The sequence below is a fragment of the Mesoplodon bidens genome (assembly GCF_964165515.1).
Source record: "Mesoplodon bidens genome assembly, chromosome: 17".
NCBI lineage: Eukaryota > Metazoa > Chordata > Mammalia > Artiodactyla > Ziphiidae > Mesoplodon > Mesoplodon bidens.
In genome coordinates, this window is record NC_138174.1 from 69,279,203 (window position 1) to 69,295,384 (window position 16,182).

The 16,182-nt window shown below is 39.7% G+C and overlaps 1 protein-coding gene across 1 annotated transcript in view; it reads right to left on the minus strand.

Annotated features, from left to right (window-relative positions):
• Positions 1-1,287: 1,287 nt before the first annotated feature.
• Positions 1,288-16,182, minus strand: part of CCDC168 (coiled-coil domain containing 168) — a gene marked incomplete at its 5' end in the record, with an annotated part of 38,421 nt that continues 23,526 nt past the window's right edge. The window contains 4 exon segments of the mRNA XM_081214706.1: positions 1,288-9,468; positions 9,532-11,456; positions 11,496-12,926; positions 12,930-15,769. Of these exon segments, the coding sequence (XP_081070832.1) occupies positions 1,347-9,468; positions 9,532-11,456; positions 11,496-12,926; positions 12,930-15,769 (14,318 nt within the window). The 3' untranslated portion in view covers positions 1,288-1,346.

The following is a 16,182-nucleotide window of genomic DNA, read 5'->3' on the forward strand; positions in this document are numbered from 1 at the left end:
CTTGATAAATGTCAAGAAGTGAAATAATTTCATTGTTTCCATTATTAAAATTAAAAGTTGTGTGTAAGTTGTATACAATTAGATACTTTCCTTGGTAAAAAAAAATTGGAAGTTTTTATAGTTTTGTATTTTGTTAAGCATGCCCAAATATTCCACACATAGGAAATATGTGTTTTAAAGAGATCAAGTAGCATTTATAATAGAGGAATCATTGTTATCCTAGCATGAATATAATGGTGATATGAAAAATATAATAAAACATAATAAAATGATTAACATTATGGAATTTTTATGAGGCAACAAAGTTTTTTTTTTTCCAAATGAGACCAATATTTTATTTGCATACAAGAAATAAGCCAGTACAAAATACATTAAAAAAAATTCACTTGGCGCTAAAAATCCCACCACCACCCCACCCCCAATCTCACACATCTGGGTTCTTCTCCTGGCAGCCCCTGGGTCAACTCAGCCTTTCTGGGCCTCCTGCAAGAGGCTGGGAGCAGGGGGCGGGGTCAGCAGTCCTGAGGGCAAAGGTGAGAGTGCACTGCTGGTAGTGCTCCAGATCACACTCCATCTCTCAATCACCTCTGTCTACAGGTGGACCTGCTCCATCCCCCACCAGGGCCCTCACAACCCAGGGCAGGTAGTAATAGGAGGGCAGGTAGTTCAGGTGCACTGAGAGGTGTCTCCCTTCACCTGGCAGTGCTGTGGGGCGGCTCCCTGCCCCTCCCAGAGGATGCAGTGGCAGGTGCTCTGTGCCGAGGTCCCCAAGCGCCTTGACGCCCTAGCCATGGCAGGTGGTGAGCAGGTACGGGTCACAGAGCTGCTCTGGGTTCCACTTGTGGTTGGGGACAAGGACAAAGCCGTCAGAGGAACATGGGTCCTCAAAACCAGTACTTATCCCTGTATCTTGTGACATTTGACATTGTTGAACCCTCGCTGCTACTTGAAACTGTCTCTCTTCAGTATCTATGTCCTCCTACCTTTCAGGGTACTCTCAATCTCATGTAAGGGCTACAATTCCTCCAACTCACCCTTCAGTCATGGGCAGGGGGGCGTGGGGAGGGTGGGAAGGGGGCTTCGGCATCCGCGGGCTTCTCCTCTGGGGATTATAACGAGGTAGCACAAACTGAGGGGAGATCTCACGCATGGCTGGACCAAACCAGAAATCATCTGCTTTCCCATCCATCCCTCCCAGAACTGTGCAAATCTACTGTAGAAATAAAAGGTATCAGTTTAGAAAACACTTCATGAGGAAACCATTTGACTTTATATGATTTTATTTTTCAATAAATATCAGAAGAGCGACCAGCTTTCCCCTCGAGATGCATCTTGATATGGTAACATCATTTTTGACGAACAAGGCTGAAGGACCCTAACAGCGACCCCAGCAGCTTTTTGGATGAACTCCATATGTTGCAAGAACTTGAAATCTTGGCCATCAGGGGAATTCTGAAGTTCTTCGTCCTTAAAGTGTTGGGGGGAATAGTCCAGAGAATGGTTTGGGGTATAATCTCCAGCGAGTCTGATGGTATACAGGCATAAAAAAATGGCTGGTTTTGTTCTCTTTCAGAATGGAAGCTGATATCCTCTTGAGGAGGTTTTGATGCTGACTTATGTTTGCTTGGGAAATAATCTGATCTTTCTGATTCACAATCCCGTACTTTCTCCTTTCTTGTGCATTTCTCTTTACTCTGTGTATAACTGTCATCACATTCCCAAGGAGTGTTGTTCTTTCTAGATAAATCCAATTTGGCCTTCTTCCGTCCTTTGCTTTCCAAATGCCTGTGAGGTTTGCCTTGGCTTTTTGCAAGATGTAATTTAGTATCTGATTCCATTAAGGGGACTAAATAATAACGTTTTCCACTCCTTGTAGTCTTCGAAAGCTTCTCTTTGCTGAACGGAACAGAAGATGATACAGACAAAACCTCTACAGTATTTAAGGAACTGTGACACCACGAGTCAGGACGTCGCATTTTGGAAGATGACCTATATTTCCTGCTTTTGTGAGATACATAAGAAGGTGGTGTCATTTTGGAGGATGACCTATGTTTCCTGCTTTTGTGAGATTCATAAGAAGTTGGTGTCATTTTGGAGGATGACCTATGTTTCCTGCTTTTGTGGGATTTGTAAGAAGGTGGTGTCACAAATGAGGAATGTTTTTGACAGCCCCTAATATGATGGGAACCTGAATCTTCACTGTAAAGTGGTTTCAAATCAGTTTTGATTTTTTTCTTCTTGTAGAGATTTTCCACAGGCATGTCTTTCTGTAATTCAAACAGAATATTCTGTGATTTCCAACTTAAATAAGGGTTGGCATCTAAAAACACACATTCTTCACTCTCATGTACATCAAGAGCTGAGCATTCCTCCAAGTTATCTGAACTCTCAATATTTGTCTGACTATCAGTAAAATCTTCAAAATTCTGAATTGAATGGGAATCAACTAAATCCTGAGTCTTTTCCTGAGTCTTTAAATCAACAGATTCACATGTATTTGTTTCTTGAAACCATACATGACATCGTTTATCTTCTTCTGGAGTCACATGAGATTTTAACTTTGAAAGAGCCATGGTATCTTTCTGCACTGTGTTGTGTTGATCAGGGTCAGAGGCACACACCTGAGTGGGCTCCAAGAAATTTCTGACTAATGATGAGTTTTCATGGAAACTTTGCTTCTTGAAAGAGATATGTTCTTCTAACGGTCTTGTATCAATGGAAAGACCACCACTTTCTCCACTATTGTCTAGTTTTTTACGTATCGCAACTGTCTGTAATTTAAGAATATGTTTGGGAAGTGCCTTTGGCTTAGGCAATGTACTTTTGACTGGAGAGCCCAGGAGAAAACGAAGGTATTTGTGTTGTAAATCAAGATCTATTTGATGAAGAGATTTTTCCTCAAAAGGTAACAAAACTCTGTTTTTTCGTTTTGGTACTTTGACACCAGAATGAATACATTTAGATAAAGGTTTCTTTCCATCCTGAGCCCTGGCCATTGTGTAAGATTCTCTTACAATTCTGGGAAAGGCTTTCATTTGAATCTCCAGTGTTTTCATAGAAAAGTGTATGAGAAGTTTGTTTTTTTCTCCTACTGAATAGTTTTGGAGAATATGAGGCAATGTCATCTCTCCAGCAGAAGTCAAAGGAGATGTTCCAGTTTCTAGCTCTTTCATACTCTTTAACTTTGTAATGATCTTTTCACTGCCCCTTGAAACATTAACAATCAGTGACTTCATACAGCTGACAGGAGGTGAGTCTTTTTGGTATTTGTGCTTTAGGTTAAATTCTATGGTATCAATCCCTCTCAGAGACAAAAAGAACATTTTTTTATGTCTTGGATAGAGCTTCCAACTGTTACGTTTTGAAATAGCCAGTTTTTGATAAAAGTTGAACTTTTGGAAGGGTTGTTTTACCACCTCTGGTATCAAATTCAGTTTTATTTCAGGTGCTTTTGACTCTAAATGATTAGTGGGCTTGAATTTTTCTTTGCAAGTAAATTTTTCTAAAATAGGTTTTGGCTGCAATTTGGGATGTATTGTCATGGATGTTGCATCTGGACCCCCTGCCAAATGTCGTGACTTCCAATCATCAGTCTTACTGTCTTTTACTTTTTCCAGTATATTAGGAAAAAATTTGTCTCGAATCATATTTTTTACCTGGGATTCAATGACATTTTTAATTGCTTCATAAAGAGGAAGTATATTTTCTGCACTTGGACTATCTGCCACTATTTTTATTTCATTACTTTTAACTTGGTGTGGTACGGGCACAGTTCCTGGAGAAGTTTTTTGTTGCTGGACCTTTTGTATGGCTGTGTCCTGCACAGGTCCACTCTGATCCCTATGCTTGGGTGGCGAGGCACACTCCATGGTATCAAATAGTTGAGTCTCATCTTGTGGTTCTTCTACCCATGGAGGAAAACTATTCATATTTAGGGTAATTTTTATGTGAGTTTCCACATTTTCCTTTGGAGCTTCAGACATGAATGGACACTCTGTAGGTGTCTGAATGGGTCTTGGTGCCTCCTCTTGCTTGATCATAAGCAAGTCAGGTTCTTTTACGATCCTTGAGATATCATCGCCTGGAACAACACTTTCTTTTGTTTGTGGAGCTAAAATTTTATATATTTCACGGCTAAGGTTTGCTTCTGATTTGACACTAGGAAGTTTGTGCATTTGTTGTTCATCCACCATGAAAGGCTGGGAATCCTGTGGAACTGTCTTTGTAAAATTCTGGTCCCCTTCTTTTACAGTGCTTGAGCTGCCCCTCTTCACAGTTTCACTAGCATTTGGTGATTTCTTCTGGAATTTTGAAAGATGGGTTCTCTTTGCTCTTTCTAGGTTTGTCTCAGATTTTACTATTTCTTTAGTCTGAGACAGACTCATCATGGAAATAGGAAGACTTCTGACAAGTATTCCTGAGGCATCTTCTCTCCACAAAGCTCTTTTCTTTGGTTTGTTAAAGTTATACTCTAATTTCTTTCGATTGCTTGGAGTACCATGTCCCGTATTGCCTAGAATCTGTAGAACTGGATGCTTTGGGGTTTTCATATTTAAATATTTGGGGCTCAATTCTCTTTTCAAGTCTGCTATTGTTAATCTGCCTTTCTGGCCTCCAAATTTGGGAGAAAGAGGAATATCGGCGTAAAATGAATTGAGAACATGTCTTTGAAACATTTTTTGTAGCTGGATGTTTTGTTTTGCACCAGAAACTTCTCGTTCCTTTTTATGTTTTTGCTTGATTAGGCAGCTGTTTGCCATATGAGTGATTACCTGAGTCTTAATTTGAGGTTTCTCTGCCTTTATAGATGCAGTGTTCAGGTTTACTGTATTGCTTGTGTCCATTTTTATTGTCTTCTTCTCCAGATTAACAATGGTGGGTTTGTGCATTTCTATTTTGTCCTCTTCCAGATGGACAGCTATATTTGTGTCTATTTTTAATATCTTTTTTTGTAACCTTTTTTGCACCAGATTTCTAGTAGAGCTTGTGTCAGTTTCGTTTTTTTCCTCCAGATCTCCAGATTGAAGTGCAAAAGTCCAACAGGAGGAAATAAACTTCTGAAGTGACTCTAGACTGTGTTCCTCTTGTTCTGGAACAAGCAATGTCTGCTCCCTGTTCCCTCTTTGGGCATCAAACTCTGTAATATCCATGTGTATTCCTGGTAGTATTTGTATTCCGGGGTACACTGTAGTTTGCTTGTGCATATCTATTTCCAGTGGTGTCTTCTGCTTTACATTTTGAAGTGGAATCTTCAGAGAAAGGCTAGAATCCACCCTGGTCTTCTGTCCACTCCCAGACTGCACCAAAACTTGCTTTTTCATGACAACTTCTTTTTCTATATTTTGGGGGTCATTTGACTCTGTGATATTCATTTTCTCAAGTGATTCCTTTGTCCGTGGTGCTAACACTTTGGGAGAGGACATTTCACTTATTTTTTCATTATTTCGTCTGTCTTCCTCTGGCCTATCAAATTTACATGACTCTGCAGATCCTGGAGGTGCTTTTGATAAAGTTTCTTGTTGGTAGGCACCTTGCTCTGAAGCAGAAAATCCTTCTGAACTGACAGGGGAGCCAAGTGTGGCATATATGTCCTTGGATAGTTTCCTTAAAAGTGAAACTAAAACCTGAGGACTTATTTTATGGTTTAAGTTATTCATTATTTCCATTTCTTTCTTCAGATTTTCGATTTTAGTTAGATCCATCGTGGGGAAGGAAAGAACCATAGTAAAAGTTTCTGGTTTGTATTTTTCTCGCTGAGCCTCTGGCCCTGAAAAGAAACATTCCAGCCTTTTCCCACTTGTAATGGTACCAAATCCTGTGAAATAAAAGTCCTCATGCTGTGAATTTAAAAGTAACTGACTCAAATCTCCTTCAGATTTGACTCGTGGAGGTTCCTTCCTTCGCTGTACACTGATCATGAAGTTTGAGGTCCACTCTTGCATGGCCTCTTCTGGCACCGAGTGTTCTGCATTTTTAACAATTTCACTCTCACCAGCAGCTGACTCTCTAATTGCTGTTTTCTGGGTATCTGATGATTCCTGGAGATTCTGCTGTGGACGAGAGGATCCCATGATTCCTGGTGCGTCTTTGTCTATTTTGCTCCCTGACTCTAGAAAAAGAGGTGCTGATGGGATGGAAAGAAAAATTCTTGTCAGAACCATACATGGTTCATCTTTACCTTTGTGCACTTTTTCCCCTGGCCCTTTAATAACATTCAACACAAATTCCTTTGTACTAAGGACATGTGGTATTGGTGAAATCGTTGCCTCTTTGTGATGTGTCCTGAGCCTATCTACTTTTTTCACATCATACTTTTTTCCTTTCTCTGACATATGTTGTTTTCTTTTTATTACATCACTACCAATTCCCTTTGTATCTGGTCTCTTCTTTGCATCTGATAATGCTGAAAGCATTTGTGAAAGTAGAGAGGGTTTTTTAATTCCAAGCCTTCCTTCATCTACTTGTGTACCTTTATCCAATTCCAGCTTAGCTGGAGGTTTGGAATCATAAATGTTTCTTACCCCTGTACTGGGTGGTCTACCTTGACCTTGACTTTCCTGTTTCTTTTGCTCTATCCCCCCAATGTTCAGATGTAATTCTGTTCTGTGGAGCATATATGAAGAAGGTGACTTCTTGGACTTCAAAGTTATATCTTTGGTGTCCATCGCACCTCTCCTATCTACCGTTTTTTCTCTTTCCCTCTCTTCTTTCTCAGGCATAGGTTGTTTCTCGTTTTGAACATCTTTCAGGGTGTCACCACTAATTGAATATGTATGTACTATTTGCCCTGAATTTGACATTCTGGGCAAAACAGACCTTTTAAGTGCTAGCATTTCATTGTTGACTTGTATTTCTTTATCTATTTTGAGGGCAGGGAGAGATGGTGATGAAGTAGAATATTTCTTCAGGTTTTGACCAACTTTCGTGGTATCAACACTGATTGAATCTGTATGTACTATTTCCCCTGCATGGGATATTCTCAGCAAAACAGACCTTTTAAGTGTTAGCATTTCATTATTGACTTGTACTTCTTTATCCAATTTGAGGGCAGGGAGAGATGGTGATGAAGTAGAAGATTTGGTCAGAACCATACCTGGTCCATCTTTACCTTCCTGCATCTCCTTTTCATGATGTTCTGGGGACATGAGGTTTCCTCTTTCTACTCCATCCTCTTCTTTGTTCTGGGGCAAATGTTGTTTTTCTTTTGGGGGACTGATGACAGTATCACTAGCCATTGGCTCTGCATGTACCACTTCCTCAGGACCTGATGATTTCTGGAAGTTTACTGGGGGAAAAGAGGGTCCTGATAATATTGGCATGCCCTCTTCTGTGATGCTGGTGTTTCTGTCAAGGTGAAGAGGAGAAGACTTAGAAGTGCAAGTCTCAGTCAGTGTTGCATCACCTGGCTCCCGTTTATCTTCCTGAACCTTCCCTTCTTGCCCTTTAGTTTTCCACTGAAGGTCCCTTAGATTGTATGTAAGTAAAATAGGTGATTCCTTTGCTTCCAAATCCATATTATTGTGGTCCACTCTACTATTCATATCCACATATTTCTCTCTCTCCTTCTCTTCTTTGTGTAGCATGTGTTCTTTTAATTTTTTTACATCTTTTGTAAGTTGTCCCTCATTGGTTTCAGCATATTCTGATGATTCCTTGGACTGTGCTTGTGGGAGAGGCAATTTTGTAATTCTTATCATGTACCCCGCCTTTCCTTCTGTTGTATCAGATTTAAGATATGGTTGAGCCAGTAAAGAAGTATAAGTGTTTTTCAATTCTGTGACTAGTTCACTGTCCTCTCGCTGTACCTTTCTCTTTTGCTTTTTAATTTTCCACTTCAATTCTTTGGTATCACATATATGTGAAAGTGGTAATTCCTTTGCGTTCTGATGCATAGGTATCAGGAACACTTTGTCTTGAGTATCTGTTTTGAATCTAACTTCCTCTTTTAACATATAACCATCACATGACCTAGTATCTGCTTTTTCACTTGGGAGCACTTTGTCTTCAATACCTGTTTTGAGTCTATCTTTGTCATTTAACAAATAACCATCAAATGACTTAGCATCTGCTTTCTTGCTTGGATTGAATGGATCATAAATCTTCAGTGGTGAAAAACAGGATTGTATTATTCTTTCTGTGTGTTCCTTTTCATTCCTGCTAGTGTCCCATTTCAGGTAAGATGGAGAAAGTAAGGAGGCACGAGTGTCCCTCAGAACCATTTCTGGCTCACCTTTGCTGTCCTGCACTTCCTTCCCTTGCCCTTTGACATTCAAAGGTAGTCTGTTTCTACTGAGTAGATGTGTAAGTGGGGATGTATGGGCTTCCAAAGTTATTATTTTGGAGTATATTCTATCTTTCTTGTCTTTTGTTTTTACTCTGACCTCTGTCTCTCTATATGGCATATGTCCATTAGTTTTTATTATTCCATTACATGAGCTAATACCTTGACTGGAATCTGGATATCTGGCTTTCCCTGCACCTGATGACTCAGGGAGCTGAAATGGTGAAGGAGAGAATCCTGCAACTGCAGGCAAGTCTTCGTCTCCTTTGGTTCCTGCATCCAATCTATGGTGAGATGGAGAAGGCGAGGAAGGAGGAGTTTTTGTTGGAGCCACATCAAGGTCTTCTGTTCTTCCCTGCCCCTGTTCTACTCTCTCCTCAATGCTCGGCCATGGTTCCTTTCTCCTACTCAGAGCACCGTGCTCAGCAACAGTGAACACATGAGGAGGGGATGATGTCTTTGCCTTGAAATCCGTGCCACTGGTGCACACTGAGCCGCTCATGGCTGCTGTTTGTACTCTGTCCTTTTCTTTCGGTGGTGGATGTTGTTTTTCTTTGTTTCTGTGGCTATCAGTTGACTTTGGAGGTGCTATCTGCACTGAAGGCAATGAATCTTGGAGCTCAGGGGGTGGCACATAATTCCTTATGATTCCTGGAACACCTTCTTCTTCTGTTGCTGTGTCAAATTTAAGATGAACTGAAGAAGTGACAAAAGAACAAATTTTGCTCAGAAGCACGACTGTGTCCCTTCTACCTTCCTGCCCCCTTTTCACTTGCTCTTTGATGTTCCCTTGCAGTTTCTTTGCTTTGAGTATATGGAAAAGGGGTGATTTCTTTGCCTTCAAAGCTAAGCACTTGGGATGCATTAGGTCTCTCACAAAAATATTTGCTTTATCCTCTTCTTTCTGTGTCATGTATTTTGTTCTTTTCAAATCACTTGAGATATCATTCACAGGTGACAGTGTGTATTTTAATTTCTCTGCATTTGATGATTCCCTGTGCCATGAGAATGGAATACCAGGTTTTATTACACCTTGCTTCTCTTTCTTGCCTTCTATAACTTTGCTTAATGTAAATTGAGGTAGACAAGGTTCTTTCAGAACCTCATCTAGTTCACTTCTTCTTTCCTGTACATGTCCCAAGTCTTCTCTTCTGTTTGTCTGTACTTCTCTAATTTGGGGGCTAGACCTGCCAGGGGTATTGGGTACATGTCATAATACCTTTGCCTTGGAAGTTGTCTCTTTGGAGTACATTATATATTTCGTATTTACTATTTTTCCTCTATCCTCTCCCTTCTGGGGCATATATTCGTTTGCTGCTTGTACATCACTTGTGATATCACCCTTGATGAACTCTTTATTTTCTTTTTTCACTACGTCTGATGATTTCTGGTGTGATGGTTCTGGAAGAGAGTAACTTGTTACTTCAGATCTGTAGTCTTCCTCTTTTATTCTTGTATCCAATTTAAAAGAAGTAGCAGGTATGGGAGTACATGTCAAAATCACACTTGGTTCACCCTGAATTCTTTGTATCTTTTTCTTTTGTTCTTTGATGTCCAACTGGATTTCCTGTGAACTTGGTGATTTCTTTTTCTCCAAAGGTAGGAGTTTTGCCATTTTTACTCTTCCCTCTTCTTCCTGCATTATATGTTCTTTGGCTTTTTTTACACTGTTTGAGTTATCACCATAAACAGACTTTTTGTGTGCTATGTTTCCTGTATCTGATGAATCCTGGAGTTTTGGTTGTAGAAAAGAGGATCTTGTTTTTCTTAGCATGATTGCTTCTCCTTTCCTTCTTGTGTCCACTTCACAGTAAGGCAGAGAAGAGATGGAAACACAAGATTTTCTCTGAATCCCAACTCGTTCATCTTTATCTTCCTGCATCTTTTCCTCTTTTTTTTTGATGTTCAACTGTAATTCCCATGCAATTGGAGACTGGTTCACCTCCAAAGCTATTCTTTTGGGATTCCTTATCTCTTCCAAAGCCATTTCCACTTTATCTTCATTCTCCTGTGACATACATTTTGATCTTTCTATGCTGCTTAAAATATCATCAGTTGGCTCCCCACATATTATCACTGCATCTGACAATCCCTGGAGGGTCAATGGTGGAAGGGAGAACCCTGACACTCCTCGCATGTATGCCTCTTCTTTCACTGCAGGACCCCATTCCAGGTGAGGTGAAGACAGAATGGAAACACAGGGCTTATTCTGAACTACAACTAGATCACTCTTATCTTCCTGCATCATTTTCTCTTGTTCTTTATTGTTCCACTGTGGTTCGTTTCCATGCAGTGTATGTGTAAAAAGTTTTTTCTTTCTTTTAAAAGGGGCACATTTGCAGCCCCTTATATCTTTCATGTATACTATATTGTCTTCATCTTCCTTCTTTTTCTGGGGCAAACGTTGTTTTGATTCTATTATGTTGCTTAAACTGTCTCTATTAATTGACTCTGCAAATGATGTTTTCCTGATATTTGATGATGCCTGGAGGTTTAGTGGTGGAAGGCAGTTCCACGGTGTTCCTGACTTATCTCTTTCTCCTTTTCTTCTTGAATTCAAATTAGGATGTGATAGAGATGGTAAGGAAGTAAACAGGTTTGTCAGTTTCACACCTGATTTACCTTTACCTGTCTGCACATTGCTCTCTTGTTTTATAAAGTTCAACAGCCCTGGCAATTCCTTTTCATTGAGTATACGTGACAGTGATGATTTCTTTGCTTTCAAGATAACGTTGGGATCCATTATTCCTTTCATATTGACTTTTCTTCTTTCCTTCTCCTTTTTCTGTGATACAGCTTGTTTTATTCTTTTTACATTATTTGAGATAATCTCATCAATTGTCTTTTTATTCAATTTGAGGTAAGGTAAAGAAGGGATGAACTCATATATATTTGTCAAAATCAAATCGGGTTTGACTTTTCTATGTTTTATATTTACCATTTTCTCTTTTATGCTCCACTGCAGTTCTGTTCTATTGCCTGGGCTACCACCATCAGTGGTATTAAATATATTTGAAAATACCAATTTCTCCAAAGTTCTTTGGGGGTGTATTATGCCTTTGTTAACTCCTTGCTTTAAGTCATTCTTCTGTCTTTTATTTTCAGGCAAAAGAGGCATATGGATAGAAAGAGAATGTGAAAATAATCCAGGTAAACACACCTCTTTTTGCACCTTTTTTTAATATGCTTTATGTAATTGCACATTCTTTCTAACTCTTAGCTTGGGGGAGCTAACATTTGATATTGAATCAATTACCTGCGCCCCATCCAGTGATTTCTCTCCTTTCGGCAATGAGACATTCTGATATTTTACAGTTTTAGTGAATGATTCTAAAGGCAGCCTTGTATTTTGTTTTGTTGTTTGCCTTGGAGGAATCGAGGGTACAGTCCATTCCAGGCCATACTCACATCCGGAATTTAGTTGATCTTTAGAAATCAAGTCTAACCCTTTTGTCCTGCTTGACACACTACCTACTTCCGATAATGCTTCCTTTGTTGGAGGTGTTAAATGTGGCAGCAGCCAGGGATCATTTTGAGGGTAAGACGTATGCTCCAGAAGATTCTCAGAGGGAGTCAGCAAGTGCTGCTGGCTTTGTTCTATACTGGGTAAGTTTTGTCTTTCTTCACTTCTTTGAATATATCCAACAATAACACCCATTCCTTTCAATACTTCCTTAGCGTGTGGAGGTGAATATTCACAGTTCATCCTATTCGTGCCATCTAGTTTTACTTCTTGCACTGGGGTATCAGTTTGACGTAGACCTGCTTGGGGGTGAGATGCAGACTTTTGAAGAGCCTCATAAGTACATTTCTCTTGCTGCTCTCCCTTTCCTGTAATAAGCAAACCAATTCCTTCTGCACTTGGAGTGTAATCCACTGTGCTAACTACTTCTTCCAATGCCTTCTTTTCACACAGCATCTTACTTTGAAATATATCTCTCGAAGAGTCAGAAGCAAGATTTGGACAAATATGTTGTATACAGTCTGGTTGCTCTTCTCTTCCTGCAGTAGGCAAGCCAATTCCTTCTGTATTTGAAGTGTGGTACGTTGGACTATCGACTTCCTTTAATGCTTTTGTTACCCTTAGCAATTTAATCTGAAGTATATTAATCAAAGAATGAGAAACAGATGTTGCAAGAGCGTTGCATGTATTTTCTTGTTGATGTTCTTTTCTTCCTCCAATATGCAAATTAATTCCTTCTGAGCATGGAGGTTGATCCACTGGAATATCTGCTTTGTTTGATGCTTTCTCTACCACTGGGCTCAAAACTGTTGGACTGATTCCTTTGGCTGAGACTTCTTTCTTTCGCTTTCCAATATGGAGTTGATGCAATATGCAAGAGGAAACTGATTCCAGAAGATGCTCCTTCTTCTGGTTAGAACTATTTTGTTGCTTTTCCCTCCGTTTTTTGGAAAACTTTATTTTCTGTTCATTTGATTTTGACAGAATATCCATTAACTTTGGTTTCTCTTTTCTCCGTGGATTTACATTTGAAACGATAGGGATGTTAACATTTTCTTTCCCTGTTGCATTTCTTACCCCTTTTACATGAAGAGGCTCCTCACTGGGACAAGATAACGAATCCAGAATCCGTTCAGGAGCGTGATCTGGTTTCATTTCTCCTTTCTGCACTGCAGACATATATCACTGGACCTCTACATTTGTACAAAGAAATGTCTGTCCTTTTGAACCCTGTAAGATATCAGTTTCTCTTAATCCTTCTCTTCCCAATAGATGTGAAATATTTTTTCTGTCAATGTACGTACCTTCCTCAGAGACCTTTACTGTATTTTCCAAATGAGGAGTTTCCATAATGGGATACAAAGTATGCTCCAGGTGTGTCCTTGAAATACTTCCTTGTTTCAGCAGTTTCTGCTCCTTGCAAGTCTTCTGTTGAGAAGCATCCAACTCTGGAAGAAACATATTCTGTCCTTTTGAACTTAAGGAAATGTCCGTTTTCTTGGATACTTCTCTCCACTGTGGAGTTGGAAATGGATGTTGGGTCATGTCTCCATCTCCCTCCTTTACTCCTGGTGTGATAAGGAATTTGTGTTTTGTGTGTAATCTAATTCTTGAGATGTCAAACATAGTGCAGTTGGTTTCCCTCTTTTGTGAATGTCGATCAGGATATACTTCTCTTTTCAAATCTACTGTGAATTTGACATCGTCAGGCTCTTTCTTCAGTGGCTGGCTCATCACGAATTGGCATTTACATTGTGGGAGAACGTCTGGTGAAGCAATTTGGTACTTTTCTTGCTCTCTAATATATTGTTTCAGTGTTTTAATATTTCTTGATTTAGCACTCTTAGCAATGGACTGTGAAAATGCTATTTGTCTTCTGTTTAGCGCTTTCTCCAGCTTTGGCTCTGGAGGAATGTGTATCAGCCTTTGTGCCTTGCCTTTCTCCATTTCTGCTTCCATCAACGCTTGAATTTGAGGTGGAATAGACCCAGAGTCAAAAATAGTTTTCAGAATGAACTCTACCTCAGCCTTACCTTGCTGGAACCCCGGCTTCTGTTTCTTGATGTTACACCTCGTTTCCTTTTCGTTGCTTTGGGTTCCATACCCTGTTGTGTTATACATCAGGGAAACAAGTGGTTTCTTTGCCTTCGATTTTACCTGTTCAGTATGCCTGGTGTTTTTCACACCTGCTGCTTTTGCATTTGCTTTATGTTTTATGATTTTAGGATATTTAGGATTGTAAGCATAAGCAGAATTCTGGATGGTTCCTGAGATACAGGGTTCTTGCTGTCTCGTTTGTACAAACTCAAATGGCTGGGTATTTTGTGGAGGTGTTCCAAACAAAACCTGTTCTTCATACTCTTCTTCCTCTGTAACTTTTGCTTTGTTCAGGGCATTTCTCTTTTCAGAAGATTCTTCATAGTTACCCCAGGTACTAGGTGACTGCTCCATTTTTATGTGTGGTGGAATAGACATAGAAGCATCTGTAGATTTTAGGTCTGCATTTAACACAGTTTTCTCTCTCTCTATGCCCACCTCCTGTTCCTGTTGCTGTTCCTTATTAATGCTTAAAGCAGCATGACCTGCAGCATTGACTGATTGTAAAATCACTTGGCTTTCAACTGGCAACTCCATGTGTGTTGGTTGTACAGGACTAAACCTTGATACTCTGTCTATCTCTGTTTTGAATCTGCTTTGCCTTTTAATGTCAGAGGTATCCAATGTGAAGTAAATGGCATTTGTAAATATAACAGCCACATTTTTACCTTGCCAAATCTCTTTCATTTTGGTTTTTAAATTGGTTCTAAGTTTTGTCCTCTGCTTTGTGGCAAACTGCCTATTGACTTTAAGTATCTGTGAAATGAGTGGCTTCTTTTTCTTCAGAGCTAAACATATGGGATTCAGTATGACTTTCTCTTGTACTGTGTTTATCTGGCTTTCAGAGTCAGATAAAACAGGCGTGAATAAATCTAAAGGCCCCAAGACAGTTGTGGCTAAGTTTTCCTCCGACTCTGCCTTTTTCTCTGTAATAAGACCACCCAGATTTTTGTGAAATGTTCTGTCATTACACAGAGTATCCCTCGCTGCTGTATCGAATGAGAGTTGAGCAATCACTAACTTGGGCGTTGGAATCTTAGCTCCCTCAGTGGTGAGGAGTAATGTCTCTCTCACACTTTCATTCCATTGCCTCTCTCTTATCTTGTACTTAACTTTGTGGGGTTTTTTTCTTTGGATTCCTGTAAGACAACTTGTGCTATTAAGCACCTGTAAAATTGATGGCTTCTCTGCCTCCAGAATTACCTGCTTGGGACTCATTGTATTTTTCTTGTCTGCAACCTCTAATGTGTAACTCTGGCTTTGGGGTTCAGATGAATCAAGGCTGGAGAAATCTGAAGGCTTTAAGACAGTTCTTACTAGGTCACTTTGATTCCATGTCTTTTCCTTAGAAATAGGACGATCCCATTTCCTCCTCAGATTTCCATCCCAGAGACCATCACATTGTATGGAACCAGTCTCTGATTTTCTAGCTTTTGGAAATGGGGTCTTTAGACCTACCATATATTGTATTCTCTCTTGAGTATGAAGACTTTTCTTCAATGTTTGTACTCGAATAAAATTCATCACATTTCTAGAAACATGCTCTAAAATAGTTTCTCTAATGTGTTCTTCTTGCCTCATATTTTGCATGGCACAAGACAAATTCCAAGTCCTTCTGCCTTCTGAACTATTCAGTTTAGATTTTGGTTTGCAAGGGCCAAGATTTTTCATATGATGGGAACTGAAATGGAAGTGTTGACTATAGTGCAGAACTGATTCTGCTAACATTTCTGGGATATTTTCCTCTTCCTTTTTATGTGGCACATTCATTTTACCTGTGTTGCTGGATCTGCTTTGTGTATCAGTCAAACTGGCCTCCCATGCTTCCCCATCACTTGGTGATTTCTCTAGCTCTGGATAGGTATGGTTGTGTACTTTCACTCTTGGTCGATCCATCCCTGTTTTTGGTGTGCTATCAATTTCAATTTCTATTTTGTTATCAGTTGAAACAGGTGTGGGAGATAAAACCACATCACCTATACTTCTATTTGGTTGCATGTCCTTTATCATAGACTTTAAATGGCCTTCCTGTTCCTTTCTACAGTACAGATGACCATCCTCAGTGATATTAAGCCCCTGTGAAAAAAGAGGCTTCTTTGCCTTCATTGTTATACATTTGGGACCCATAAGATCTTTCCTTCCTGGAAATTTTAATGCCTTTTTCTGCCTTTTAGAGTCAGGTAAAACAGACATCATGGATATTGTTAGTAAATCTCTTGGCAACTCTTTGTTTCTTGGCAATACGACCACCCACTTTCCTTCTAGAGCTTTCATTATATGGATCTCCAAGCACTGAGATCCCTGACTTGGGAGGTGGGATATTTTGATCAACTGTGTATTT